Raw genomic sequence first — 27846 nt, forward strand, 5'->3', positions numbered from 1 at the left:
GCAACCATAGCGCTGCCTATGAATTTGAGAGTGGATACATTTCTCCAGCCCTATCCCTCAGCTTTTTACCAAAATGGGAACGGTGAGAACGTTTTGTTATGGTTTCAACTGCTGATTGCCGCTTTAAAGGCAGGATGTGTAGAGGTCCACTACTGTAGACCTTTATTTTTTACAGGAGTCCAGAGATTGGCGCTTTGCTCCACTGAACTACATTATGGCCACCACAACATCGATGGGAAGGTGCTGTTTCAGGGGAATGTCACAGAGTCCCAGCTGTGGTGTGTGTGAGCTCAGCTGCAGGGGGACTTGACAGGTGAGAGGCCACTATGACAGGTGTAAGTCTCTGGTTAAGTTTCTGCTAGCATAGAGAGCCTACAGGAGATCACATTGGATTATAGCTATCATTTAAGGACTATAAACCTTTCCACAACAGAGTAACAAGTTATGGAATAGTTGCAATGGAATAGTCTTATTTTTTGTCTTTTTTTATTTTATCATTAGTTTGTGCCTACATAGCCTTGTTAATGTAAACCATATTATTGAGAGACACGAAAAATGGGAATTCAAGATTCTTTTGGGGAAACTTTTCTGCCATTCCAGATCCTTCCAGACAAATCTTGGGCACATTTTTGAACAGGGCACAAGGGTGAAATCTGGTTCCAATGATTTGCACGGTGGGACAAAAAAGACCTCTGTTTCCTCTAGATGTCTCTGTAAGTAGATACAAAGCCTTCAGAAAGTAGTCAGACCACTTGACTTTTTCTAAGTGTTGTTAGGTTACAGCCTTATTCTAAGATTGATACAATTGTTTTTTCCCCTAATCAGTCTACACACAATACTCCATAATGACGAAGAAAACAAATCGATTTTAGAAATGTTTGCTAATTTATTACAAATAAAAAACGTAAACATTACATTTACATAAGTATTCAGACCCTTTAGTCAGTACTTTGTTGAAGCACCTTTGTCAGAGATTACAACCTTCTTGGGTATGACGCTACAAGCTTGGCACACCAGTATTTGGGGAGTTTCCCCATTCTTCTCTGCAGATCCTCTCAAGCTCTGTCAGGTTGGATGAGGAGCGTTGCTGCACAGATATTTTCAGGTCTCTCTAGAGATGTTCGATCGGGTTCAAGTCCAGGCTCTGGCTGGGCTATTTAAGGACATTCAGAGACTTGTCCAGAAGCTACTCCTGCGTTCTCTTGGCTGTGTGCTTAGGGTCGTTGTCCTGTTGGAAGGTCTGCGCTCTGGAGCAGGTTTTCATCGAGGATTTCTCTGTACTTTGGTCTGTTCATCTTTGCCTCAATCCTGACAAGTCTCCTAGTCCCTGCCACTGAAAAACATCCGCACAGCATGATGCTGCCACCACCATGCTTCACTGTAGGCATGGTGCCAGGTTTCCTCCAGAAGTGACGCTTGGCATTCAGGTCAAATAGTTCAATCTTGGTTTCATAAGACCAGAGAATCTTGTTTCTCATGGTCCTAGTCTTTAGGTGCCTTTTGGCAAACTCCAAGAGGGCTGTCATGTGCCTTTTACTGAGAAATGGCTTCTGTCTGGACACTCTACCATAAGGGCCTGATTGATGGAGTGCTGCAGAGATGGTTGTCCTTTTGGAAGGTTTTCCCATTTCCACAGAGGAACTCTCAAACTCTGTCAGAGTGACAATTGGATTCTTGGTCACATCCCTGACCAAGGCCCTTCTCCCCAATTGCTCAGTTTGGCCTGGCGGCCACCTCTAGGGAAAGTCTTGGTGGTTCCAACCAAACTTCTTACATTTAAGAATGATGGAGGCCACTATGTTCTTGGGGACCTTCAATGTTGTAGAAATGTTTTGGTACCCTTCCCCAGATCTGTGCCTCAACGCAATCCTGTTTCAGAGCTCTACGGACAATTCCTTCGACCTCAGCTTGGTTTTTACTCTGACATGCACTGTCAACTGTGGGACCTTATATAGGTAGGTGTGTGCCTTTCCAAATCATGTCCAATCAATTGAATTTACCACAGGTGGACTCCAATCATGTTGTTGCAACATCTCAAGGATGATCAATGGAAACAGGATGCACCTGAGCTCAATTTCGAGTCTCATAGCAAAGGGTCTGAATACTTATTAAGTAAGGTATTTCAGTTTTTATTTTGATAAATTTGCTAATAAATAATTTATTTTTTAAACTGTTTTTGCTTTGTCATTATGGGGTATCGTGTGTAGACTGCTGAGGTTTTCCCCCCTCCATTTTAGAATAAGGCTGTAACGTAACAAAATGTGAAAAAGTCAAGGGGTCTGAGTACTTTCCAAAGGCACTGTATAATGTCAGTACTATCAGTTAACAGCCACTGGCTATATTTAGGCCCATGACAAGTGAGACCTGGCTCGGTGACCAAGTGCCCAGAAGCAGAGCAGTTGACTTATCAATTACAAATAACTTTTCCATGATCCACAGCTCTGATCTGGGTCAGCGATTGACTCTGGTTTACCCATTTGAAAAGCGTGAGCAATTTTGGTAACCTGAGATTCTGTCGCGATCTTATATTGTAGACCATCTTCTTTTATTTATGTGCTGATATAATTCAGTAGACACTTGTCAACTGTGAACTCAATGGCCAATACAGTGTAGTAGTAATGTTATGCCAACATAGAAATCAGGTTCACCATTCATCAGTAAACTGGGATTGTTATGTTTCCACACCATTCTCCTGTTTAAATATATGCAAATCTTCTGTTCCATAATTGATCCATTCTCGTTGGAAGTATACATATCAAAGTAAATGTTGCGTTACTCATCTTCACATGTACCCCTCATTTTTTGATTTTGAGGGAAACAAGTGGAAGTTCTTATTACCTACTATAATAATTCACGATCCAAAACTTTAGTAACAGTCACCGCTGCCCTCTAGTGGTGATGGATAAAGTTGGCAGTGCACCTGTTTTTTTGTAAAGGGAATTCATTACACAGTACATAGAAGGTAACACATTTCACAATTAAACACAATTATAACTTTTCCTATGTATTACTTTTAGGACAAGGAGCAAAGAGTCTGTATGATACGAATTAGCATAGAAAATGTAACTGCATTTAATGTAATACCATTATCCTCTGTTTCAACAAAATCTCTGCAAAGCCAACCCTCTCACCGTCTCGGAGAGGGCACCATCTGTGGAGAGAAAGACATTCAGGTTAATACAATACAACATAAAGTCCTCCACAATGTCAATGCAATCTATGGTGCATTAATACTCACAAATGGATGTTATTTAGTCACAATCATTATGAGATGATAATAACATATTATAAGGGTCATACATACTCGTGACAAGTTACAATGCCTTATAACCAGATCATAGGGTCTTATACCTGCATGCTTGAAGTAAGGTGTACCTGAATTAAATCTCAATTTGGGATTTTCTGAATCAACATGAGTCAACATGACAGAAATAGCCTTGATCCCCAAACCCTGGTTATCAGGTCATAGTCTGGCTGTTACTTTGCATTGACATGACTGACCTCTTTTTCCTCTGCTGGACCACCAGGGGCTTCGTGGGTGCCAACTGTGGAGGGGTCAGGTAGCATGTAGAGCTGGACTTCCAGGGGTGTGATGGAGGTAAGGGGGTGGTGGAGGAGATCTGGGTGCCTGGGGTGATGGATCTCCCACTGGGAGGAGATGACTCGGGAAAGGAGCGGCCAGGCCTGGTCCCACTGCAACGTCCCACACAGACAGACATATTCACCCCGCACATCACTTCTGTTCTCATAAAACTGAAGATCTAGGTTCCCCCACATAAACACATCAATCAGAGTCAATCAATCACTTTATTATCCCAGTTGGGAAAACTGTTTAAAAAAATGGACTGATGTACTTTAAAGAACAGTTTAGAGCTTCACTCTAAGAGCTCAACTCTGGCATTGTCTTTTGCATGACTTACTTCTGACTTGGAGGGAGCCTTCTCAACCCTTTGACCGTAAAAGGATTAGCCTTATTGTTTCCTTTCTTGGATGAAGAACTGGGAACATGAGGGAGAGCGGCGGCCTGCATGGAAGAGGTCTCTCGATAGCCGTTACACCACACCACGTTGTTTTTGAATGTTGACAGGGAGATGTCCCCTAAGGTGGCACTCTTATTGGCTCGTGGGTGCCTCCTGATGACAGCGCTGCTCCTGAGTCGCTGGTTCCTCCGCAAGGCGTCCAACGAGGTGTGCGTTTGTTGCACTGTCAGCAGCTTGATGCCCATGTTGTTGATAGGTGAGTAGACTGTGCCATTTGGCTCATAGTAGGACAGCTCCTTGTCTCCACAATTCTGAGATGAATGGAAAAAGAGATCAAGTATAGGTAGAGGAATAGGGGACCATTTGGGACATAACCAAGGTCTCCAGATTCAATCTCATGGTTCTGCAGAGCATTCAAAGTATTGTTGAGTAATATGAATCATTCTAGTGTGGAAGTAAACTGGGAAGGTAAAACTTAGATGTTGGTTAACTCACTTGAAATGACCTTAGCATAGCGTGGCAGGTAAAACAGAGCATTTCATCATCTTGAACACTGTTGGGAAATCAGAGTTTTTCCTGAACTCAGTAACAGTGGCATGTATTTTAGTAATTAAACCTTCCATAAGATTTCGCATGGACAGACTTTCGCTGGCTCTAATCTGTATCAACCAGACATAATAGAATAGAAGAGAATCCTATCAATTTTGGTGTGACATTTACATCTGTCTTTTGCCTATGACGTGTATTCCAGGCTTTCTAGAATAAAGTGTAGCCTATTGGAAATATCATTTTTGAGCACGCATCTAAAAGTTCACATCAGACTGAAAGTAGCCTTTTTGCTTACCATGCAGAAGATAACTTTTTACATTCATCCGTCTGTTTGTGTTTGGGAAACGTGTCTCTTTTTTCAGATATAAGTGCATATTGTTGCTCCAAGTAGTCTCCAGTAGCGCTGTTGTTTTTACCTCTGATTGGTGGCATGGTAAAATCGAAGGGCTCTTCCTCGCAGCTTTTGAGCACCACCCATGTCCCCGGATGTGTAGGGATATGTGTGTGACAGGGGAAACGGCGCAATCGGTCACTTCTGTATTGTTCAATGAACCGCTCAGGGTCGTTGTAATGCTGAGATTGCGATATGACATCACATGTATTCTCTGCACACTCTCTTCTCTGATATGAAATTATTTTTCTGGAAAGTTTGTCCTTGGTGCAAATATCAATCCTGTAACTACATGCATCTTGCGACCAGGCACCGACTCCGTCATTGCTCTCTGTTTGATCATAGTCATCATCACAGTCATCGCCGACCTCCAATAAATGTGCAGTTGAAAGTCGATCCTGTTCTTCTTTCGCACAACATTTAATATGTCGTTTCATGACACTTTGCTTTTATCATAGACTATAACTTCATTAATTGTGGCGTAGGATTTTGTAGGCCCATGTTCATGACATTGGTCCACATTGTTGCGTAAAAGACTCCAGTCCCGTTACATGGTAACCACAGCATCAGCCGACATGACGCCGTACAACTAACGACTTTTTAACTGTAGTACCATTTTTTATTAACTCGTTTTTTTTAATGATTAATTCAACTTTTGAGGTATTTGATAACTGTCAATAAATGTGTCTTCGGGGCAGGCAATCAATTCGGGAATATTGCCTTAAAATATTGCATTGAATTGTTATAGCATATTTGTAACACATAGATGGAACAACCTTTGCAATATGCAATCAATAGGCCTAAGAAATATAATGACCCAGGGCCTATATGCTATAGCCTACAATACCTGGGCATGCTTGGCCTACACTGGCTGGACTGTGTCCGACAATAACCTAACTCATCATGACGCCCTTCCCTTGTCAAATCAGATTGTATTGGTCACATACACATATTTAACAGATGTTAATGTGGGTGTAACGAAATGCGTGTGTCCCTTGTAAGAGGAAATATCAAATGACACATAATAGGATTCACCTCACATACAGTTATTACAATTACTGTACTTAAACCACATCTACATATGTATTAAGGAAAGAATGGGGGCTCTACTGGACGGGGCGCAAAAGACAAGCATGCGCAGTACTAACAACTTAGATTTAGACCACTTCCTGCTCCGAAAAGCTTACATTTATCGCGATAGATCCAATTTCGTACGTGGAGACGACGGCCTTGTCTTGGAATGAAACACAATCGCTTTATCTATCAAGAGTGAAATACATATTCGTCTGCCACTTTCGGAAAATATCAGATCGATGGGCTTTCTCTGAAACTGTAGCTATAATGGTCCATGACAGGAGTGAGTAAGCTCATGGTAAGTCGAAGTAGCTAACGTTAGCTAAATCTTGGTTTCGATACATTGTGAGCTTTCTAGCTAGCTAACACCTATAGATTCGCTGGCTAGCTACGTTAACGTGATTAGCTTATCTATGTCAGATTACTTGTTGGTGTGTGCCTTTCTGGTCAACGGCGCTTTAGGAAGAAGTTGTCCGCTAACACTATCGACGTTAACATTAGCTAATCTCTTTAACTCGATACCAAAGATTTGTTTTGTGTCGATACTTGGTGGTTGCTAGCTAGCTAACGTTAGCAATCAACATACGCATCCTATTTGTCTAGTTAACGCGCTTATCCAAAAACGACAATAGTAGGTAGCCAACTAGTTTCGTTGGCCAGCTAGCTGGCTACTCTAGTTACTTAGCTAATTTAGTATGTGGACGGCGCGCTATTTTGTTTAGGTTGTCAGCCATTTAACATTAATTTGTTTTTGTCTTCCGTGTAAGTAACACTAGCTAGCTAAGACCAATAAGAACAACTAACGTGACGTTTGTCAGTTGACGTTATAGCATGATTGACCAGAAATTATGAATCGGATCACTATTATCCACTGCAGATGGATAACGTTAGGTAACTTAGATGGCTAAAATGCCACAGACGTTGATGCTGATGCGAACGCAAACCACGTTAGTGATCAGTATGAATTAGTTAGCTGACGTAGGTAACACTTGTGCATGTCGCGTTCTCTAGCTAGGTAGCAAGCTGTCTTGGGTTTTTAGGTCGTTGTTTGGTGCAGTGAGATGACTAAACTATCACACGAGACCGATACCATGCCTGTCTGTTGCAGCCAAACCCGTAGGTTGTGTGAAGTGTCGGATGGGGTTATTGACCAGTTTTAGCCCGGCTAACCTCTCCTTGCTGCTTTATCGGCCTGTCTGTTTGGTCATTAGGGCCCATAAACTGTCCGTAACATATTTGTCGCCTAATTACATTGTTTCTGCAGAGGAACCGCTGACCAAAGCTGCCAAAAAGCCTCCTTCCGTTTGTAAGCACATCCTCTAACCCTTGTTGCTATTTAAAGCACTGATCTGGCGGCAGAGGCGCAGACTTTTAATGTTGTCTGGTGTGTGGCTGGGCTGATGTGATGCAATGACGACTGCAGATTGTTTCGAGCTTTTCATGATTGTGTGTGTGTGTGTGTGTGTGTGTGTGCATGTAGAGGATGAGAAGAGCACAGGTGCAGCAGCAGTGTTCAGGGCTGTGAGCTCAGTGACTCTCTCTGTGGGCTCAGGATGGCTCAGGGAGGCCCTCAGTTAGACTATCACATCCTGCAGGACCTCAAGCAGCGCTTCCCCGAGATCCCAGAGGGAGTAGTGTCCCAGTGCCTTCTGCAGGTATGCTACCATAGCCAGACAGCTATGATCACACGCAATAATAGTGTGTGTCCCAAATGACACCTTATTCCCAATAGTGTATTACTTTGGCCGGGGCCATATGGACCCTGGTCAAAAGTAACATTTAAGCCCTGTTGCCACTGGCTCTTAAAATTAGGGCCAAATTCGAGCTGGATCTAAGGAAATCCGAGCCAGCGCAGCCCAGTTTCACAACTGGTGCCAGTTCGATTAGAATTCGGGTTGGGGATGCTGTTACCATGCAACCACCAAGCTGATCACTGCTGGATGCGGACAAAACGTTTAGCTAGCTCTTCTGAGCACATGGACAAGCAGTACTGCAGTAGTTAGACATTAAACAAATTACCACCATAGCTGTATCCTTTATTAATTTATGCACTAAACAATAACCTTTATGAGAACAGAGCCCTCAATGCTAGTTAGCTACCTAACATTAGCTAGCAAATCAGTCTAAAGAAGCGAACAGGTATTTTAGCTGGCCAGGCTCTATCGAAAGCTAGCTAGCTGTCATCTGGTTTGCTTGGATAGCTAGCTAGCTAATAGACCATGGCATGAGAGGTAGAAATTAAGCTAGCTAGCCTTGTATGCTAACGACAACGCTAATGTCAGCGAGCTAAATACATGGCTCTGAGTCTGGTTGGCACTGGCAGGAGTATGGGGTAATGTTAGTTACAGGGGGAATTTCATTCTTCAACATCTCGCTAGCTAGAAGCCAGCTGCAGTCACATATTGGCTGCCTAGCAACATTATATAATTTATCATTTCCGGAGGCAGTGGAAACGCTTTGAAGTCAACCTAGGTTGGGCCCATTTAAGGCCAGTGGAAAGGGGCTTTAGTGTACTGCATAGGGAATTAGGGTGCCATTTGGGGCTACAAACATGTACTGATTCTCTCATTGAAATGCCTGTATGCTGCTTCATGGATCTAGGCTTACACATGTATGCCTATATATGAAGTTGAACATCGCCTCCCGAGTGGCACACTGCATCGCAGTTCTAGCTGTGCCACTAGAGATCCTGGTTCGAGTCCAGGCTCTGTCGCAGTCGGCCGCGACCGGGAGACCCATGGGGTGGCGTACAATTGGCCCAGCATTGTCCGGGTTAGGGGAGGGTTTGGCCGGAAGGGATGTTCTTGTCCCTTCGCGCTCTAGCGGCTCCTGTAGTGGGCTGTAACTACCAATTGGATACCATGAAATTTGGGAGAATAAAGAGTTAAACTTCTTTTTTTTAAACATTGACAGTTGTTTGTGTGGTTTAGTTGATGATCTGTTATGACCCCAGGAAGTTAGTATGCCTCTGTTTTTCTACTGTAAATCGACAGACTAGTGACCCCTATAGAACTATAACATCAGTCTGGGCCCCATCACTGAACCTTTTATCCTGTCTCCTTTCCTCCTCCAGAACAACAATAACCTGGATATATGCTGTCACCTGCTGGCTCAGGAGAGTAACAGATACCTCTATGGGGAGTACCAAAGTCCGGAGGAGGCCCGCCTGAGCCGGAACCACATGCTGCACATCCAGCTAGGGGGCTACCCCCCCTCGGAGGCGGGCAAGGACAACGGAGGCGGGCGCTCCCTGGTGCACAGCTCCAGTGACGGTTACATTGAGCCCCAGCGCGTCGGCTTCACGGAGCCCCACTCGGCCCCCGCCACCATAGCCCCCTCGCTGGGGTACAACCCCTTCATGAATGACCACGGTGGGCGCACGGCCAGCACCCCCACTCCGCCTCCCGTGCAGGGAATGTCCCCTACCTACTCGCCTGTTCCTCGCTACACCATGAACCCTATCACTGTCACTCTGTCCCAGAACCTGCCCAACGCCCCCCAGGCCCTGCAGATCCCCGCCGGTCACTATGGCAACAGTGGCGGTAATGCCCTCTACATCCGGCCCTCCCCCTCCCAGAGCCCGCAGCCCTCCCCCTGGCCCTCGTCCGGGCAGCCCGTGTATCAGCCCTCGCCCTACACCACTCCCACCTACCAGTCCCCGTATAGCTCCCCCCAGCACCAACCCCAGCAGCAGGTGCAGCCCCAGCAGCAGGTGCAGCCCCAGCAGCAGGTGCAGCCCCAGCAGCAGGTGCAGCCCCAGCAGCAGGTGCAGCACCAGCAGCAGGTGCAGCACCAGCAGCAGGTGCAGCACCAGCAGCAGGTGCAGCACCAACCCCAGCACCAACCCCAGCACCAGCAGACCCATGTCTTCCTGCCCATCAGCCCTCCCACCTTGGCCAGCATGCCCTACCACCACCAGCAACAACAGCAGCAGCAGCAGCCCATCTACCGGCCGTACCTACCCAAGAGCTCCCTGAAGAACCAGATTGAGATCACCCTGGAGGGCCCGCGGCCCCGCAGCAACTCCCCCGTGCACTGCCCCCCGGGACAGACTCTCTACATGGCTACCAGCCCCTCGCCCAGCTCACCCCAGCGGGGCCTCAGCCTGAGCGGGGGGAGCTCTGCCACCTTCCACCCTGGGGTATACCTGCACCAGTGCCCCGCGCGGCCCCGGCCCACTTCCTCACCCCAGCCAGGCAGCCAGGCGGGCTACACCTTTAAGATCAAAGTGTCCCCAGGCCAGGCCCAGCAGCAGAGGCCGCTCTCAGGTTCCCCTCCAGTGGCCTCCTCTCCTGAATCTCTGCTCAACATGGTGGACCAGGGGGAGCATCACGCACTGGCCCCGGCACCCATCCTGCCCATCTCAGCCCTGCCCGGTAACATCGTCAGCCACATCGCCAACCGCATGCCGCGCCGCTCCAGCTCGGGCTCCGACGACTACGCTTACACCCAGGGTAAGCACGGCTTATGAACGGATACGTTTGTGTGTGTGTGTGTGTGCGCGCACGCTCACAGAACCATAGATGTGTATGCGTTCCTGCACATCCACATGCCGTATCCGGCCCACCTCCCGACCCGTCCCACCTGTTTGAAACCCTGTCTTCCCACCACTGTGTCCCCCAGCTCTCCTGCTGCACCAGAGGGCCCGGATGGAGCGTCTGCTGAAGGAGCTGCTGATGGAGAGGCAGAAGCTGGAGCAGCTGAAGGCAGACGTCAACGACATGGAGTACGACGCCCTCCAGAGACGCTTCAGGCGAGTCAACAGCACCAGCCTCATCCCCCGGGTAAGAGGGACACACACACACATAAGGGGGGAGCAACACGCAGATGTGATTGCATAGGCCCCTAAACACATACATCGGTGAAGTTTAAATGCATGATCACGTGCACGCATATACACACTCCTTTTGAAGGCATAGTACTTCAAATGTTTTTTCTTTTTTTGCACACACACACCTTTGAATGCTTAGGCACACAAACATGTTTGAAGGCACACATACAAACACACGCACATTAGCTACATACATGTATAAAAAAATATATATATTATATGTATATGTGTATATTTCTGTGAAATGTGTATACAAACAGTAAATCAATGCAGGGTATAGAGTTGTCTCAATACAGAGTTGTCTACATTTGTATTTCTTTGGTCTCATCCAACCCACCGGTGTTCTGCGGCTGTTCCAGCCTGAAGAGATGACCCGGTTGCGCAGTCTGAACAGACAGCTACAGATTGATGTCAACTGTACCCTGAAGGAGACGGATCTTCTGCAGTCTCTAGGTACACACACACACACACACACACACACACACACACACACACAGAGAAACACACAAACAGGCGTTTGAAGATGCAATATGTACAAGAGCACACATTCAGGTGTCAAATAACAGATGCTGTATGAGTTGTGTAATTTGTCATCAGGGAAGTTTGATCCGCAAGCCGAGAACAACTTTTATAAGAACATTCAGACCGGTCCCGTGGTACCGCCCAAGCCAGGAAGAAAAGGTGAGAAACAGGATGTCGTCTGTTGTACCACTGTAAACATTGGTAGGACTTTCTTTTTAAGGGGGCAATCTGTGGTTGGTACATCCAGTTTTTGGACTTAAATGAATTATATATGCCCTCTGTTTCTTGAATAATATAAATTGTAAATGCTTCATGATCTTCGTTAAACTGTCGTACCCCATCCAGAGCCAAAATAGAAGCTTGTTTTTCTCGTAAACCAACACTGTATAACAGGGCTGCCCAACCCTCTTCCTGGAGGTCTACTGTCCTGTAGGATTTCAGACCAACCCTCTTCCTGGAGGGTCTACTGTCCTATAGGATTTCAGACCAACCCTCTTCCTGGAGGTCTACTGTCCTGTAGGATTTTTTTAGGGTTGGACTGAGAACCCACAGGACGGTAGATCTCCAGGAAGAGGGTTGGACTGAGAACCCACAGGACGGTAGATCTCCAGGAAGAGGGTTGGTCTGAAATCCTATAGGACAGTAGATCTCCAGGAAGAGGGTTGGGCAGCCCTGCTGTATAGCCTCAAAACGTGGTTAAAACTATAATTTTGGTTTCATGGATGGTCAGTCCTTGCATCTATATCTCTTGAGTTTGAGAGTGGTTCCATTATTCCAGCCCCGTACCTCAGCTGTTTACGAAAACAGTGGTGGGGTGTCTGCTTTGTTATTGTTTGAACAGCAGGTTTCCTCTCTGCGGTATAGCCTAGCTCTTTATAACTTGTTTTATGCAGGTATGAGCCTTTTTTATAATGCCTTGTATTACATTTTACAGAATATTGCTTGTTTTAGTTTTTTCCTCAAATTCTCTCTGATCACTCCCTATCAGTAGACCAAATGTGATAAATGATCGAGTGACCATGCCTTTTGTTGATTTACTTTTGTGTTGCAGAGACTCCCTGTGTGGACATTCTCCAAATGTTTTTGAAAGCATTTCCTTCTCAGACAGGTCTTAAAATGGTGACGTGTGTTTGTATGATTGGTGTGTGTGTGTGTGTGTGTGGTGTAATGACATTTAATTTCGTGCTTGATATTGTAATTTTGAGTTAACTCACCTTGTTCGCCACTAAATAGTCTCACCCTCGTTGGTGATATACGACAGCCATTTTGCACCAGAAGGCTCACCGCTACCACACCAGCTATAGCAGTGGAAGGATTGTGGCAATTTGATCCTGTATATGACAGTAGTAGGATAAAGGTGCAGGTTATGCATCTAGCCATGACACCAGTGTGGTCGACACCCCTGCGCTTGCCATGAATGCCTATGGGATCCTTGCTGAACAACGAGTTAGGCCCTCTGTTAACATCCCATTGAGAAAAAAATTCCTCCCCTGTTATGTTTGGTACTGTGATGATGAACCGGTCACGCCAGTTTTGCAGAGTGCGAGACCTGCCTCTTCATTTAGATGCAACTAGTGGGTGAGCAGTGCGGTTTCGTGTGAGGCTCGCGCTGCTCAGAATAAAATTACGCTGGTTCAGTTGACAAGATTCCGTTGCGCGGAATCCCGAGAACACTTGATAAAGTGGCTTGCTGTCTTCTCCTGCCGGCAAAATGCAGTGTAGCATCTATTTAAAAAAAACTGTTTTCCTAACGCCCCAGTTTACCTCTGTAAGACTTGTGGTATTTGCTGTGTTTGTTGGTGCGATACTAAGTAGAGCTGGGAATCGCCAAGGACCTCACGAGACAATATTATCACCATATTTAGGTGCCGATGCGATATGTATTACGATTCTTACAATTCTATATGTATTGCAATTTAATGTTCTAAGCATATTGCTGAGAAAACAACAAGTTTTGGTTAAGGAAATTAAAGTGCTGAAAACATGCTTGCTCACGATTGAGAACAAGCTATAGGATGAAACATACAGGAGTTTTGGGGGCAGGAACAGCTGACTAGCGCTAGTTAACGCTAAGTACTGAAGTAAAAAGAAAAAAGAGGTGTGTGTATATATATATATATATATATATATATATATATATATACTTGGAGTCGAATATCTATATATTATCGTCCCAAAATAATATTGCAGTATGTACAGTGAAAAAATGTTTACCGTAAAGTGTTTCATGAGCTGAGCTAAAACAAAATATCTCAAGACATTTTCCATATGCTCAAAGCATATTTCTCATGTTTTTACGTCCCTGTTAGGGAGCATTTCTCCTTCGCCAAGATAATCCATCAACCTGATTGGTATGGCATATCAAGAAGCTGATTTAAACAGCATGATCATTACACGGGTGCACCTTGTTCTGGGGACAATAAAGGCCACTCTAAAATGTGCACTTTTGTCACACAAACCAATGCCACAGATGTCTCAAGTTTTGAGGGAGTGTGCAATTGGCATGCTGACTGCAGGAATGTCCACCCGAGCTGTTGCCAGAGAATTCAATGTTAATTTCTCTACCATAAGCCACCTCTAATGTTGTTTTGGAGAATTTGGCAGTATGTCCAACAAGCCTCCCAACCCGCAAACCATGTGTATGGTGTTGTGTGGGAGAGCGGTTTGCTGATGAACCGAGTGCCCCATGGTGGCGGTGGGGTTATGGTATGGGCAGGCATAAGCCACGAACACCAATTGCATTTTATCGATGGCAATTTGAATGCACAGAAATACAGTGATGAGTTCCTGAGGTCTGTTGTGAGGCCCATTTTCTTTTAAGGTATCTGTAACCAAAAGATTAATATCTGTATTCCCAGTCATGTGAAATCCATATATTAGGGCCTAATGAATGTATTTAAATTGGCTGATTTATGGACTGTAACTCAGTGAAATCTTTGAAATTGATTGCATAATATGCATGTTGCATATTTAAATTTTGGTTCGGTATAACTATCGATCATTTTATTTCCCCCCCCCCCCCCCCCCCCCATTACTAATGCTAAGACTGTATACAGTGCATTTGGAAATTGTTCAGACCACTTGACTTTTTCCACATTTTGTTATGATACAGCCTTATTCTAAAATTGATTAAATAAAATATTTTCCTCATCAATCTACACACAATACCCCATAATGAAATGTCTGCAAATTTATTAAAAGTAGAAAAGAGAACCGAGAAACTTCCAGAAGGACAACCATCTCTGCAGTACTCCACCAATCAGGCCTTAATGGTAGTGGCCAGACGGAAGCCATTTCTCAGTAAAAGGCACACGACAACCCGCTTGGAGTTTGCCAAAGGGCACCTATAGGACTCAGATCATGAGAAACAAGATTCTCTGGTCTGATGGAACTCTTTGGCCTGAATGCCAGGAAACATGGCACCATCCCTACGGTGACGTATGGTGGTGGCAGCATCATGCTGTGGGGATGTTTTTAAGTGGCAGGCACTGGGAGACTAGTCAGGATCAAGGGAAAGATGAACGGCGCAAAGTATGGAGAGATCCTTGATGAAAACCTGCTCCAGAGTACTCAGGACCTCCGACTGAGGTGAAGGTTCACCTTCCAACAAGACACCGACCCTAAGCACACAGCCAAGACAATGCAGGAGTGGCTTCGGGACAAGTCTCAATGTCTTTGAGTGAACCCAATCGAACATCTCTGGAGACCTGAAAATAGTTGTGCAGCGACGCTCTCCTTCCAACCTGACGATGCTTGAGAGGATCTGCAGATTAGAATGGGAGAAGCCTCTCATACAGGTGTGCCAAGCTTGTAGCGTCATACCTAAGAAGAATCGAGGCTGTAATCGCTGCGAAAGGTGCTTCAACAAATACTGATTAATGGGTCTGAATACCTTTTTTTATTTTTTATTTACACACATTTCTACGCTTGTTTTTGCTTTGTCATTATGGGGTATTGTGTGTAGATTGAGGGGGAAAATAAGATTTTTAATCCATTTTAGAATAAGGCTGTAAAGTAACAAAATGTGGAAAAAGCCAAGGGGTCTGAATACTTTCCGAATGCACTGTATGTTCTTTGTTAATGACGCTAAGCCTGTATGTGTGCCCCTCTCCCAGAGGGGGAGCGGAACCCCAAGCCTGCTGTCGCGGGGCCCCAGAGGGACGAGGACTTTGAGGGAGCCCAGTGGAGCTGTGAAGAATGCACCTTCCTCAACCACCCTGCACTCAACCGCTGTGAACAGTGCGAAATGCCGCGCTACACCTGAACCGTTCTGGACAGTAGTCCCCCCCCCCCCCCCCCCCCCCTCACTTCCTTTTCCTGTAAACTCCTCTGCCCATGTTCTTGTGTAATGACCCTCCTTCCCTGTCAATCTATATATAAGCCCCTCCCACCTGTTGAGGAAGAGCCACCCCCTCACCCCCCACTCCTTTTGTCTCATTAGAGGAACTCACCCATGCACTTTGACCCTTGTCTCCATTGGTGAAAAACATTTTCCCAGGATGAGGACAGCAGGAGACTATTCCCATGGCAACCCAAAAGGGAGGGACTAGCTGTGTGGACAGTGGCAGTGGCTACAGAACAGCCAATGAAGCATTGTTTTTAGAATACGGAGGAGGCGGCGTGGTTTATCCGGTGAACATTCCGTTGCAGAATGAATGAGATTGTCCTGTTTACACAACTGAGCCCATTCCCAAACCCTACCGACGGGCGGACGTTCTTTCCCTTACAAAATGACCAGGGCTGCACTCTCTGGCAGTGGGACAATGCAATTGCATAAAGAAAGGGTCTGATGAACTAATCCTAATGTAGATTATACACTGTATCAGCTCTGTACCAAGAGCTCCTTCTTTCATCGAATGAAGAACACTAAAGAGGCTTGCATATGAATATATTCCTGGTACTTTTATGCATATTATGCCTACACTGTATTCCATGTTTTTAAAAAAAGATTTCCCCGTGCAAATGCCTCAAGTTACTGTACTTAATAAAGGAGCTGATTCTATGTGATGGATGCTTTACGCCTGGAATATCTTTCCTGTAGTTTAGTGGCATTTCATTTAATGCACTGCTGCTTGCTCTGATGTGGTTGCCCCCCTTTTGCAAATGAAAAGCGCACACACACACACTTGTCTTTTTCCATTACCTGTTTTATTGTGGTAGTGAACAAACTAATAGGCGTCAGCCACACGGCAGCAGCAATCCATACTCATCCACTCTCGGCACACACACATGCCTCGCTGCTCCTACGCACACACTTTCTACCTCCAAGCACACATGCATTCCTACACACTCCATTTACCTGTATTGTTTTTAATATAAAGGCCAACTAACTTTCATTTTAAGATGTTATGGATCAGGAACTGTAGTATATCCTAGACAAATATACTCTTGTCTTGAATACAGAGTAGTCAAGACGAGCGTTACATGAAATTGGGAATAGGGTGCCGTTTTGGGATGCAGATCCCAACGGTTTCAACCAATAAGAGGCATCGCATGGGGAGTGTGGGAGTGACTGATCATATCGCTCCAGGCCTCTCTCTCTCTCACACACACACACACACTGGTCATTTGCCTTCTTCACACACATCATTGGAGAAAGTGGCTAAATGGCTCAACGTCAATGTGGGAACAACGGCAGTGATGTAATTCTCCACAAAACTAAACATGCTTACTCAGACATACTCATCCACAGAGTTTAAATATTTGGGCATTGACCGAGATCCTACTTTGAACAACAACAGAACATTAAGATATCTTTCAAATTTCCGATACATCAAGATTAATTTCCATGCAATGATCTTCTCTCACCTATTGTATAACCAGCTGGCCTCAAGCCAATGAAACATAAATTAAGCCCCTTCGATCTCTGTAAACCAGCACTGAATATCCTTGACAGGAAATCACATTACCATCGCCATAGTAATCGCCCCAAATACAAAACTTTGTTTTCTCAGTTGTCTGTCTAGCCTATAAGATTATCAACTATGTTGCACCCCCACCTCTGAAAGATTTTGTCATTTTAAGCTCTGAACACAGCCTGGTCTCTGACTAAGCGTAACATAGTACATGTAAATCCGGGACACTGAAATTAATATGTTACGTTTGGTATGGTTACATAAGACAGATGGTTACTTATGGTAAATATGAAAGTTGGGTGGGTGTTTAATGCGAACATCTAGCAACCCAAAGGTTGTGTGTTAGAATTTCATCACGGACCATTTTGGCTAATTAGCAACTTTTCAATTACTTACAACTTTTTTTGTTAGTTTGCAACTACTTAGCATGTTAGCTAACCCTTCCCCCAACCCTAACCTCAACCCTTTTAGCTAACTCTTCCCCTAACCTTTAACCTAACTCTTAACCCAAACCCCTAGCCTAGCTAACGTTAGCCACCTAGCTAGAATTCGTAACATATTGTACGAAATGGGTGATGGACATCCACAAATGAATACATACCACACAAAACCCAACATATCAAACATGTCAAATCTTATATGATACTAAATGGAGTGTCATGGATTTGCATACAGAATCAAGCAAAACGCTTTGAGACCAGGTTGGGGAACAAAACAGCAGCGACCTGAACCTCAACAAGAGGAGACTGTGTCATTCCTAAAAGGAATGGAAAGTCAGCATTCTCCACCTCAGTCATCAGAAAATGGAATTCCAGCCCGTCTACCTTCAGAAGCACTAGCGACTTTAAATCCTTCTCCATGGAGGTTAAATCAAAGCTTGGATCAAGGTGCATCAATCCTGCAGACATTGACTAATTCTTAATGCACAAAAGTCTCAATGTGTTTTATTCTATTAGTTGTATTTTATGTTTCCTGTGTTTGTTTTCATCTGTTATATCACATATGTCAAACTCATTCCACAGAGGGCCGAGTGTACTTGATTGATGGATTAAGGTCACTAATCAGTAAGGAACTCCCCTCACCTGGTTGTCTAGGTCTTAATTAAATGGAGAGAAAAAAAAACAGATACTTGGTCCTCCGTGGAATGAGTTTAACACCCCTGTGTTATATTGTACTATACTACTGTATGAGTGATGTGTGTGGATTTAGGTATGTTTATGTATTTCGTATTGCTTAGTTAGGGACTGTGGATTAAAATGAGCTGTGTTGAGCGTATTCTGGTGCAAGCATCATATTTCACTGTCTGAAACGTGTTTTTATTTGCACATTGTCCCTTTAAATAAACTACTACTACTTCTCTAATTTACTGTACTAGAAATGCATTTACCACACAAAAGCACCTCTAACTACTCTATTTACATATCATACAACTGCTGCTATTCGAAGCAGGCACAGATGGGGTTAGGCCGCAGGGTACAGTTGGTTTTAGATTAGAGTTGGGGGCTATAAAAAATCTGAACTCATCACGAGGGGCAGCAGTGGATCGCAGGTCTGCGTACCCACATCCATACCCACACAGGCAGTCAGAGCCGGCCCTAGCCTTTTGGGGGCCCTGAGTGAAATTTAGTTGGGTGGGGGGGCCATCCTGCGAGCATTTTAGCGTCCCCTCTTGACAGCGGAGAGGAAAAAAAGAGTTTTAGAGTTTCAATTTCCTGCAATTCTACAAATTCTTAGAGAAAATTTTGCAGTTTTAAAAGCAAGTTTGTTGCAATTCTACACATTTTGCCATGGGTGGAGAGAATCAAGAGTTTTACAACAAATTTTCTGCAATTCTACATATTTTGCCTTCCCTTCATCTGCACTGATCTAGAGGAGCAGTATAGGTAAAAGCAAATGACTCTATGCTGCCTGCCTTAAACCATCCAATCTTCTTTTAGATTGGCACAGATTAAATAAAGGCACAAGCAAAGGTAATCACTTATATGAGTGGGGGTGATGTCATGCATCCTTGATTCCTTTTCTTAGGTGAGTCACCTTCCTTTCCTCAAGATCAATCTGTCCACCTGGCCCATCCCTCTGCTCTCCGATTGGTCTGTTTGTCCGTCACTCTCAGCTGTCCCTTCTCTGTGGTTTATTCATGACAAAGCATTGTGCTGCCAATTCCTACTGGAGTTCCTGCATTAAAGGGGACCTACTGTTGGCTCAGAATGTGGACATGATTTCACTGGTGAATCTGATTGATAAGTAGTATTCCATTGAACTGTCTGATTGGCTCTTTAGCCTCACCACATAGCCTATGGCAGATGTCGGTCACAACACAGGCGGAGATGCCTGTGGAGGCCACAAGCTCATACTGTGCTAAAGCGTGTCCCTTTAAGTCTGGTATAGTACAGTATTGTAAAGGTTTGAATGTATAGATAGACACTACTGTTGTTGATTCTCCAATTGATGTGTGTGAACATGTGTTTTCTCTACCAGTTCGATAAGGTTCAGTGTTTCAGCTGCTTTCACAGCGAGTGTGGGGGGAAATGAAGTTGTGTAGAGGCCTCTCCTCCTCTCTAATCTTGCAGGGTTTAGTAGTAGTTGTCATAGTTCTTGGGGTTGAGGCAGTAGAGAATGGCTCCTCCAAAAGAGAAGATGGTGGCCCCACAGGCGAGGCCATAGCCCCAGTTGAACTCGTGGTATATCCTCAGGCTGACCGTCTCAATGAACTTAACAGGGTAGAGGATCAAACTGCAGACCTGGAGCACCACTGTTAGGGAGAGAGGAGGAATGGGCGTGAAGGAGAGAAATGGAGCACATGAACTGACACAGAAAAGGAGAGAATAAGGCAGATTCAATAATGTACCTGCAGCGAACAGCATGACAGCGATGGGCCTGTAGCAGTGGCTCCTGGAGCCGAACCACACTGACACCAGGGCCACCAGGAAGGAGAACAGGATGAGGGCTGCACCACCCAGCAACAGAACCAGCGTGGCAATCTGCCAGTCTGAGAGAGAGAAGAGAGAGAGAGCGAGAGCGCGGGGGGGGGGGGTTTAAGAAAACATGTTCAGTTATGGGGGGGGGGGGGGGGGGGGGTCACACAGACACAGTGAAAAATGCCAAAGCCACCGACATGAAAGTCATGCAGGTGAAAAATCTAATTGCACACACACCATCTGGGAACAGAGACTAAAACGAACAAATACATGCACGCAAACTCTCTCTCTCTCTCTCTCACACACACACACACACACACACATTCACTCTCTCTCTCTCCGTCCCTTTCTCACACGCTCTCGCTGCTAGGCTTCTTAATGAATACCAGTGCAGCAGCAGAAGTAGACAAAGCAATTATCTGGGTGACTCCGGTAATAGGTATCCATCCTGACTGCCCGATGCAAAATCAGCAGCAGTCTCAGCGTTTCAATTCAGAAGAACTGCAAAACATTCAACTAAAGTAGAGACTAGAAATAGCACTCGCTGGAATGGGGGGGGGGGGGGGTGACAGGGAGAGAGAGCTACTAGCTAGGTCTACTATATTGATCCACTTCTCTGCATGTATGGAATGAAAAATAATCTCGGTATAATAAAAATGTTGGTGGGTTGAGGAGTAAGGGATAGAAATGCTCTGGAATTTAATAGGCGGTATTTGGGGAGAAAGCTGGGATACAATGTGCTCCGTGGTGAAGTTTCCCCTCTGTGCAGATCTAGGATCAGATCTAGGATCAGATCGACCAGAAGTGGGGGAAATGCAAAATGACCCAAGATCAGCGTCTACTTGGGCCAACTTCACCCTGCGATAGAATGTTAAACAAGCATAGTCTCACATAGCTAGCTGCTAGACACTCTTATCTAACAGGCTAGACTGTGTGGGGGGTAAACTGGCTTCCAGGCACATAATCTTAGCAGACTGAGTGGGCTATCAAGACTGATGGACTGCTGAGTGATATAACTATATAATTGTTGGGAGTAACAGTCTGGACTCTGGGTGGGGAAATGGCATATGTAAACAAACAAGGCGATGTTATGATGGGGTTGTTGATTACCTAATTAAATATATGTTAACAAAGTAAATACCATCACAGAAAGGGTTTGGTTTCTAATGATAAAATAGACTCATAGTTAGACACAAAGTAAAAGGCAGATCTAATATGTAATCACACAATGTTCATTACAGTCACAGCTAAACAGGATGATGCATGGCAAATTATTAACCCCTCTATAGCAATACGAGAACCATCAAACCATTCGACAATGAGAGAATGTGACAGCGTGTAAGCCGCTTCAACTACAGTTCCCGTCCTCGTCGGGGGGGATTCATTCCATAGGCCGAGCTGCTCGAACATAAACAAACATTCACTTCTTTGACCAAATATGGCTTCTACAATTTAGAGTTTAAAAATGGTCCTGTCATCCATCACAGGAAGCTGGAGGGAACCCACAAAACGCAGAGCTCCCTGCGGCCTCAGTGCTTCCATAACATGCGGTACTGACTTGGAACGACCCTTGACCTCTCATTTGCAGCCACCTCACTGGCTGCCTCTCCGACCGCAGGAGCTACACTAACCCCTGTCCGTCTGTATCTAATCATTCTAGTCATCTCATAGTCATTTCGGTCATTTTTCCCCTATCAGACTACAGCTGAAATTGGAAGAGCTACTGCGGTTCTTATCAGTCTGTATCAGTTGTGTAACAGCAGGATACAGAAACTCATCTCAGCAGCTCAGAGATTTGGAACGGACCCACATGTTCTGCGTGAGAAATACAGCCAGAAGTCTCAGTGCTTGAAGGACAGGAAGGGCTAACTATTAATCTGGGGTTGAGTCACAAATGGCACCCTATTCCCTATGTAATGCACTACTTTTTGAGCTCTGGTCAAAAATAGTGCACTATATAGGGAATATGGTCCCATTTAGGATGCAGCCTAGGTACTGTAATGATGACAGATGGAAATGGTGATATGCAAGATCCAATCTGATCAGTAATTACATCTCCCTGTGTGTATTTCAGGAGCAGCCATCCCTGTTAATCGAAAAATCTGTATTGGCCTTCAGGGCCCCTCTCGGCCTGAGACAGTAGAGGGAATGTGTCATTTTTGTTGTGGTCCCGGACAGGCACACCTGATTCTACTTGTCAACTAATCGTCAAGCCTTTGAGAAGTTGAATCAGATGTTTTTGTCGGGGGCTACAACTAAAATGTGTGCTGTCGGGGGTACTCGAGGACCGGAGTTTGGAAACACTGTCAAAGGAGAACCCTTTTTGGTTCCAGGTATAACCCTTTCTTTCCCCTTCTGTGGAATGGGTTATTTTAGTCGTTATTGTTATTCACTGTATATATTTATTGTGTCACTATTTCTATTTAAAAAAAATATATATTTATCTTTAACACTGCATTGTTGGAAGATCAAATCAAATTTTATTTGTCACATGCACCACATACAACAGACCTTACCGTAAAATGTATTATTTAAAAAAAAATATATATATATTTAAAACATACAATATACTTGAAGTGAAGACGCTCAACAACTACATGCCATTAGTCATGTAACAGCCTCCCATCCAGAGTGACCCACAGAAGCAACCAGGGTCAACGCCCTGCACAAGGTCACATTGACAGATCTCCCACAAGGTCAAAACCGGGGACCCGAACCAGCGATCCATCAGCCACCGGCACAAGCTCCCAACCGCCAGGCCTCCAAGACCCCCCCCCCACAGTTCCCCAAGAGCTGCCCCTCAACCATCCGAGACCCTGAGAGCAAAACAAATGGTCTATTGATTATGTATCCTCACAACAACATCTGCAGAGCTTTGATGATTGTATGCCCCAAATATTCAACATTTTGTTGGTGGCAAGAATTCTATATAATAATTTCAACTGAAAAGACTTGAATCTTGCGTTGTTTTATAAATCAACTCATACACCCTGTACCATGGAATCGATACGTGAAAAATCTCTTCCCACCCCTTTTGAAATATGTAGGGCTGTGAAATGTTCAGAAAATATGTACTAAATAAACTAAAGTCAAAAAATAATAGGGCAACAATAGAATAACAATGACGAGGCTATATACAGGGGGTACCGGTACCGAGTCAATGGTTAGTACTGGTTAGTCAAGGTAATATGTACATGTAGGTCGGGGTAAAGTGACTATGCATAGATAATAAACACCCTCTCACTCATCAACATCAACAAAACAAAGAAGATGATCGTAGACTTCAGGAAACAGCAGAGTGAGCACCCCCCTATCCACATCCAAGGGACAGCAGTGGCGGAGGTGGAAAGTTTTAAGTTCCTCGGGGGACACATCACGGACAAACTGAAATGGTCCACCCCACACAGACAGCGTGGTGAAGAAGGCGCAACAGTGCCTCTTCAACCTCAGGAGGCTGAAGAAATTTGGCTTGTCACCCAAAACCCTGACAAACTTTTACAGACGCACAATCGAGAGCATCCTGTTGGGCTGTATCACAGCCTGGTACGGCAACTGCACCGCTCTCAACCACAAGGCTCTCCAGAGGGACTGCACAATGCATCACCGGGGGCACACTACCTGCCCTCCACGAAACCTACAGCACCCGATGTCACAGGAAGGCCAAAAAGATCATCAAGGACATCAACCACCTGAGCCACTGCCTGGTCACACCGCTACCATCCAGACGCCGAGATCAGTACAGGTGCATCAAAGCTGGGACCGAGAGACTGAAAAACAGCTTCTATCTCAAGGCCATCAGACTGCTAAACAGCGATCACTAACTCAAAGAGGCTGCTGCCTACATTGAAACCCAATCACTGGCCACTTTAATAAATGGACCACCAGTCACTTTAAACAATGCCACTTTAAATAATGCCAATTTCAAAATGTTTACATATATTACATTACTTATATCATATGTATCTACTGTATTTTATACCATCTATTGCACCTTGCCTATGGCCGACTCATCCATATATTTATATGTACATATTCTCATTCACCACTATAGATTTGTGTGTATTAGGAAGTTGTCGGGGAATTGTTAGATTACTTGTTAGATTACTTGTTGTTCTACAAGGAACTGATACCTACCTGGAACAAAAATTATTCTACCTGGAACCAAAAATAGTTATTCAAAGGGTTCTCCTGTGGCAGGGTACACCAACTGGCGGAATTTGCAGGCAGAATGTGGCCCGCGCGACATTATCTAGGTTTTACTGAGAATTGTGCGAGAAACAAAAAACATCCAGTCCTGTGGCCGAAAACAGCTTGCTGATGAGAGAGGTCAAAGGAGAACAGCAAGAATCGTGCAAGCTAACAGGCGGCCCACAAGGAAACAAATAACAGTGTAGTACAACAGTGGTGTGCAGAACGGCATCTCGGAACACACAACATGTCGGTCCTTGTCACGGATGGGCTATTGCAGCAGACCACCAGAACCGAGTTCCACGCCTATCAGCTAAAAACAAGAAGAAGCGGCTCCAGTGGGCACGCGATCACCAACACTGGACAATTGAGGAGTGAAAAAACATTGCCTGGTCCGACAAATCCCGGTTCCTGTTGCGTCATTCGGGAAGGCAAAATTTGAATTTGGCATAAGCCCAGTCCTGCCTGGTGTCAACGACCCAGGCTGGGAGCGTTGGTGTAATTGTGTTTACACAATGTTTTCCTGGCACACGTTAGGTCCCTTGATACCAACTGAGCAACGTTTGAATGCAACAGCATATCTGAACATTGTTGCTGACCAGGTGCATCCCTTAATGGTTACAATTTACCCTTTGTCACATGGGTACCTCCAGCAGGATAATGCGCCATGTCACAAAGCATGTATTGTCTCAGAATGGTCCCAGGAACAGGACCACGGGGTGTTCAGTTTACTTGAGTGGCCTGGTCAGTCCCCAGACCTCAACCCAATAGAGTAACTTTGCGGTGAGACGGAACGGGCTATTCACAGCATGAATGTAACGCAGTCCAATCTGCAGCAACTGCGGGATGCCATCACGTCAGTATGAACCAACATCCCTGTGGAACGTTTCCGACACCTTGTCGAATCCGTGGCCCAAATAATTCTGGAGGCAAATAATCCTGGAGGCAAAGGGGGGTCCGACCCGGTACTAGATGGGTGTACCTACTAAACTGGCCACTGAGTGTATGCGATCATATACAAATGTAAGCAAGGTTTGAAATGATTATATTTTATGTCTGTTTGGGCTTCTTGCAGTCAATTTGCAGTTTACAAATGATTTGTAATTGTGTTCCGGCCCCCTGACCATCCGCTCAAGAAAAATGTTAAAAAACAACCCCTATGGGGTCATCCGAAGAACCTTTTTAGGTTCCAGATTGCACCTTTAATTCTCAGAGTGTATGTGAGGAATAATATGGTGCCATTTTGGGATGCAGCCTGAGTCTCATATTCCCCCATCATCACCTCTGACTGAACTAGAATCAGTGCTAATAATGATGAGTGCTGCCTGCGTAGTGCTCACACACTCCACATTCGTTGCGCCCCTCCCACTGGACTGGCATCAGCACAAAACGTCCTCACAGAAACACTCCATATTCCTGAGACTTTGTCAATCCCTGCATGTTTTGTATCTGACCCGACCTCTGCCCTGTGTGTGTGTGTGTGTGTGTGTGTGTGTGTGTGTGTGTGTGTGTGTGTGTGTGTGTGTGTGTGTGTGTGTGTGTGTGTGTGTGTGTGTGTGTGTGTGTGTGTGTGTGTGTGTGTGTGTGTGTGTGTGTGTGTGTGTGTGTGCATAATAATAGAGAGGGTCATCAAAAAAAAGAGAAACCGTGTGTGTGCTTGAGTGTAACATCCAAACGTCACCCATTTCCATTTGTCATCTGCGTTAGCAAAATGCTCTTTGGCACAGACATATAGGACATCAACAAACATGCACATCTATGCACAACAACCCTGCAGAGCTCATTATTTAAGGGTGCCAACCTGGTAATTGCAACACTAACACCATTTGTGTAATGTCCTGGGCTTGACACCAAGAAAACCTGGATATTGGGAGAAGAAACTGACTGATTACTGTGAGTCAAATCAATATGTAAGCCTAGTGCAAGGCCAAGCTGACAAAAATAGCAGTTTGCTGTGTGCAGTTAATGTGGCCTGCTGGCTGCTGCTGACATGGAGACTCCATGTCTTTATAAGGAATCAAGCTGCACTTTGTGTCAGAGTGACAGTAGGAAGAAGCAGGGACAAAATGACCTTCAGAAACAAAACAGTGTTGTCAGACAAACAACAACAAAAAACCTACTTTCATCCTGCACAACACACAGGACAACAATCAGCAGGCCAAAAATAACTCGATAAAAAACACACGTGGCGGAATAATCGAAATACAGATTGTTTCTACAAAAGATTCTGTGCTGGATGAAAAATAAGTCCCCTTTTCAGAGAGAAACACAGCATTTCTCGAATGCGGCACTTGTTGCCCTGGTTACACTTATCTCCCGGCAGATATTTGGATCTCTGGGACGTTCGGTTCTCAAAGTTTCCCTTGCTCCATGGCCGGCGGAGGATCCCCAACAAAGACTGATTTTGTCGGCAACAAAAGCCCAATAAAACACCAGCTGCACCACCGCTCGCAAGGCATATTACCCACATCATTTAGCGGCACGCTGGGCAAATAGAAAAGGGGGTAACTGGGAACTTTGTAAAGTCTCGTGTACTTATATTATAAGTATTACTTTGAAATAAACTATTTTTAACTGAGAAAAGACAGCTGTTTTAGAGTGCACACATCTTAAATGGGGAATGGGGGAAAATGATGCTCCTGCTATTTCCTTTTAGCCCCATCGACCCCATAAATTGTTACTGAGCAGAGAGAAAAACAATGTTTGTGCTGATGCACCAGTGGACTCAGCAGCAGAGGATCCATTGTCATTTCTGAATTAATATGCATCTCAATGGATGCTTTGAATATGACTGTGGGTACCAAAAATATCCCCAAATCCCCCCAAAATAGAACCCTATCACATGATCCCTAATCACAAACACAATATAGATGCATACGGGCAATTTGAACAGTTATAACACAGTCATAACTGTTGACTTTAGTAAGCATGAGGAAGGTCTCTCTCACCAGTCTCGAGTGTGGTGTTGCACTGCCATGTGTCCGAGGTGACGGGCTTCCAGCAGGACTCCCACAGAGACAGGTAGTACTGGTTATCCGCCGTTACCCACGCGGGGCTCAACACAGCCCCGACATCCAGACAGAGCGCGAGGAAGACGCACACCAAGCCCACCAACTTCAGGGGCGTCAACGCCGATACGCGCACTTCCTCCATTCCACTCCCGGATGAAGCCATGGATGGCGGATTGGGTGCTAAACAAAAGTATCTTTCTCCGAGGATCGTGGGTTTGCGGTTGGGTCGCAAACCAAGAATTTTGGAATTATCCCCCGCGGTATGGAGAGTGGGCAGCCTCTGCGCGTCAGGGACGCTGCTGCAGCCGTACCACAACTGCTGATGTGACTGCACTGCACATTGCTGAAATATCACAGAGCGGCACCTGCAGGGTCACCCCCCCTCCCATTTTCTCTCTCTCTCTCTCTCTCTCTCTCTCTCTCTCTCTCTCTCTCTCTCTCTCTCGCTCTTTCTCCCTCCCTTTCTCTAACTCTCTCCCCCTTTCTCTCAGAAGGAAACAGGGGCTATGTAATCTTATTTTTATAAT

At 45.1% G+C, this 27846-nt stretch overlaps 3 protein-coding genes across 8 annotated transcripts; 1 reads left to right on the top strand and 2 right to left on the bottom strand.

Moving 5' to 3' along the window:
• Positions 1-2456: 2456 nt before the first annotated feature.
• LOC109902935 (uncharacterized) lies at positions 2457-6047 on the bottom strand. 2 transcript variants are annotated; one of them, XM_020499621.2, is made up of 5 exons: positions 4825-6047; positions 4476-4533; positions 3921-4291; positions 3502-3693; positions 2457-3151 (listed from the first exon to the last, which is right to left on the bottom strand). In XM_020499621.2, the coding sequence occupies exons 1-5, from the start codon at positions 5355-5357 to the stop codon at positions 3073-3075; spliced, it is 1233 nt and encodes a 410-aa protein (XP_020355210.2). In that variant the 5' UTR covers positions 5358-6047; the 3' UTR covers positions 2457-3072. The 2 variants fall into 2 exon arrangements, with proteins under 2 accessions (XP_020355210.2, XP_031642233.1); XM_031786373.1 differs by lacking the exon at positions 4825-6047 and having other exon boundaries at positions 4476-4618.
• Positions 4123-16354, top strand: LOC109902283 (TGF-beta-activated kinase 1 and MAP3K7-binding protein 3-like). 5 transcript variants are annotated; one of them, XM_031786368.1, is made up of 7 exons: positions 4123-4236; positions 7475-7649; positions 9068-10448; positions 10618-10778; positions 11185-11278; positions 11423-11506; positions 12399-16354. In XM_031786368.1, the coding sequence occupies exons 2-7, from the start codon at positions 7548-7550 to the stop codon at positions 12554-12556; spliced, it is 1980 nt and encodes a 659-aa protein (XP_031642228.1). In that variant the 5' UTR covers positions 4123-4236; positions 7475-7547; the 3' UTR covers positions 12557-16354. The 5 variants fall into 5 exon arrangements, with proteins under 5 accessions (XP_031642228.1, XP_031642229.1, XP_031642230.1 ...); XM_031786369.1 differs by lacking the exon at positions 4123-4236 and adding an exon at positions 6079-6292 and having other exon boundaries at positions 15463-16354; XM_031786367.1 differs by lacking the exon at positions 4123-4236 and adding an exon at positions 6121-6292.
• A 122-nt stretch (positions 16355-16476) lies between these two features.
• Positions 16477-27720, bottom strand: LOC109902282 (transmembrane protein 47-like). Its single transcript, XM_020498528.2, has 3 exons — positions 27257-27720; positions 20051-20191; positions 16477-19954 (listed from the first exon to the last, which is right to left on the bottom strand). Exons 1-3 carry the CDS (start codon positions 27480-27482, stop codon positions 19776-19778), a joined length of 546 nt encoding a protein of 181 aa, XP_020354117.2. The 5' UTR covers positions 27483-27720; the 3' UTR covers positions 16477-19775.
• Between the last annotated feature and the right edge of the window lie 126 nt (positions 27721-27846).

Source organism: Oncorhynchus kisutch, linkage group LG13, assembly GCF_002021735.2.
Source record: "Oncorhynchus kisutch isolate 150728-3 linkage group LG13, Okis_V2, whole genome shotgun sequence".
Lineage (NCBI taxonomy): Eukaryota > Metazoa > Chordata > Actinopteri > Salmoniformes > Salmonidae > Oncorhynchus > Oncorhynchus kisutch.

Coding starts and splice junctions, on each gene's coding strand:
- LOC109902935 (XM_020499621.2), bottom strand. CDS start 5,357: ATGAAACGACATATTAAATGTTGTGCGAAAGAAGAACAGGATCGACTT. Junction 4,534..4,824: donor AAAAAGTTATCTTCTGCATG/GTAAGCAAAAAG, acceptor ATTTCCCAACAG/TGTTCAAGATGATGAAATGC. Junction 4,292..4,475: donor CTATGCTAAGGTCATTTCAA/GTGAGTTAACCA, acceptor CATTCATCTCAG/AATTGTGGAGACAAGGAGCT.
- LOC109902283 (XM_031786368.1), top strand. CDS start 7,548: ATGGCTCAGGGAGGCCCTCAGTTAGACTATCACATCCTGCAGGACCTC. Junction 11,279..11,422: donor GGATCTTCTGCAGTCTCTAG/GTACACACACAC, acceptor ATTTGTCATCAG/GGAAGTTTGATCCGCAAGCC. Junction 11,507..12,398: donor GCCCAAGCCAGGAAGAAAAG/GTGAGAAACAGG, acceptor TTTGTGTTGCAG/AGACTCCCTGTGTGGACATT.
- LOC109902282 (XM_020498528.2), bottom strand. CDS start 27,482: ATGGCTTCATCCGGGAGTGGAATGGAGGAAGTGCGCGTATCGGCGTTG. Junction 20,192..27,256: donor CAACACCACACTCGAGACTG/GTGAGAGAGACC, acceptor TCTCTCTCTCAG/ACTGGCAGATTGCCACGCTG. Junction 19,955..20,050: donor TGTCATGCTGTTCGCTGCAG/GTACATTATTGA, acceptor TCTCCCTAACAG/TGGTGCTCCAGGTCTGCAGT.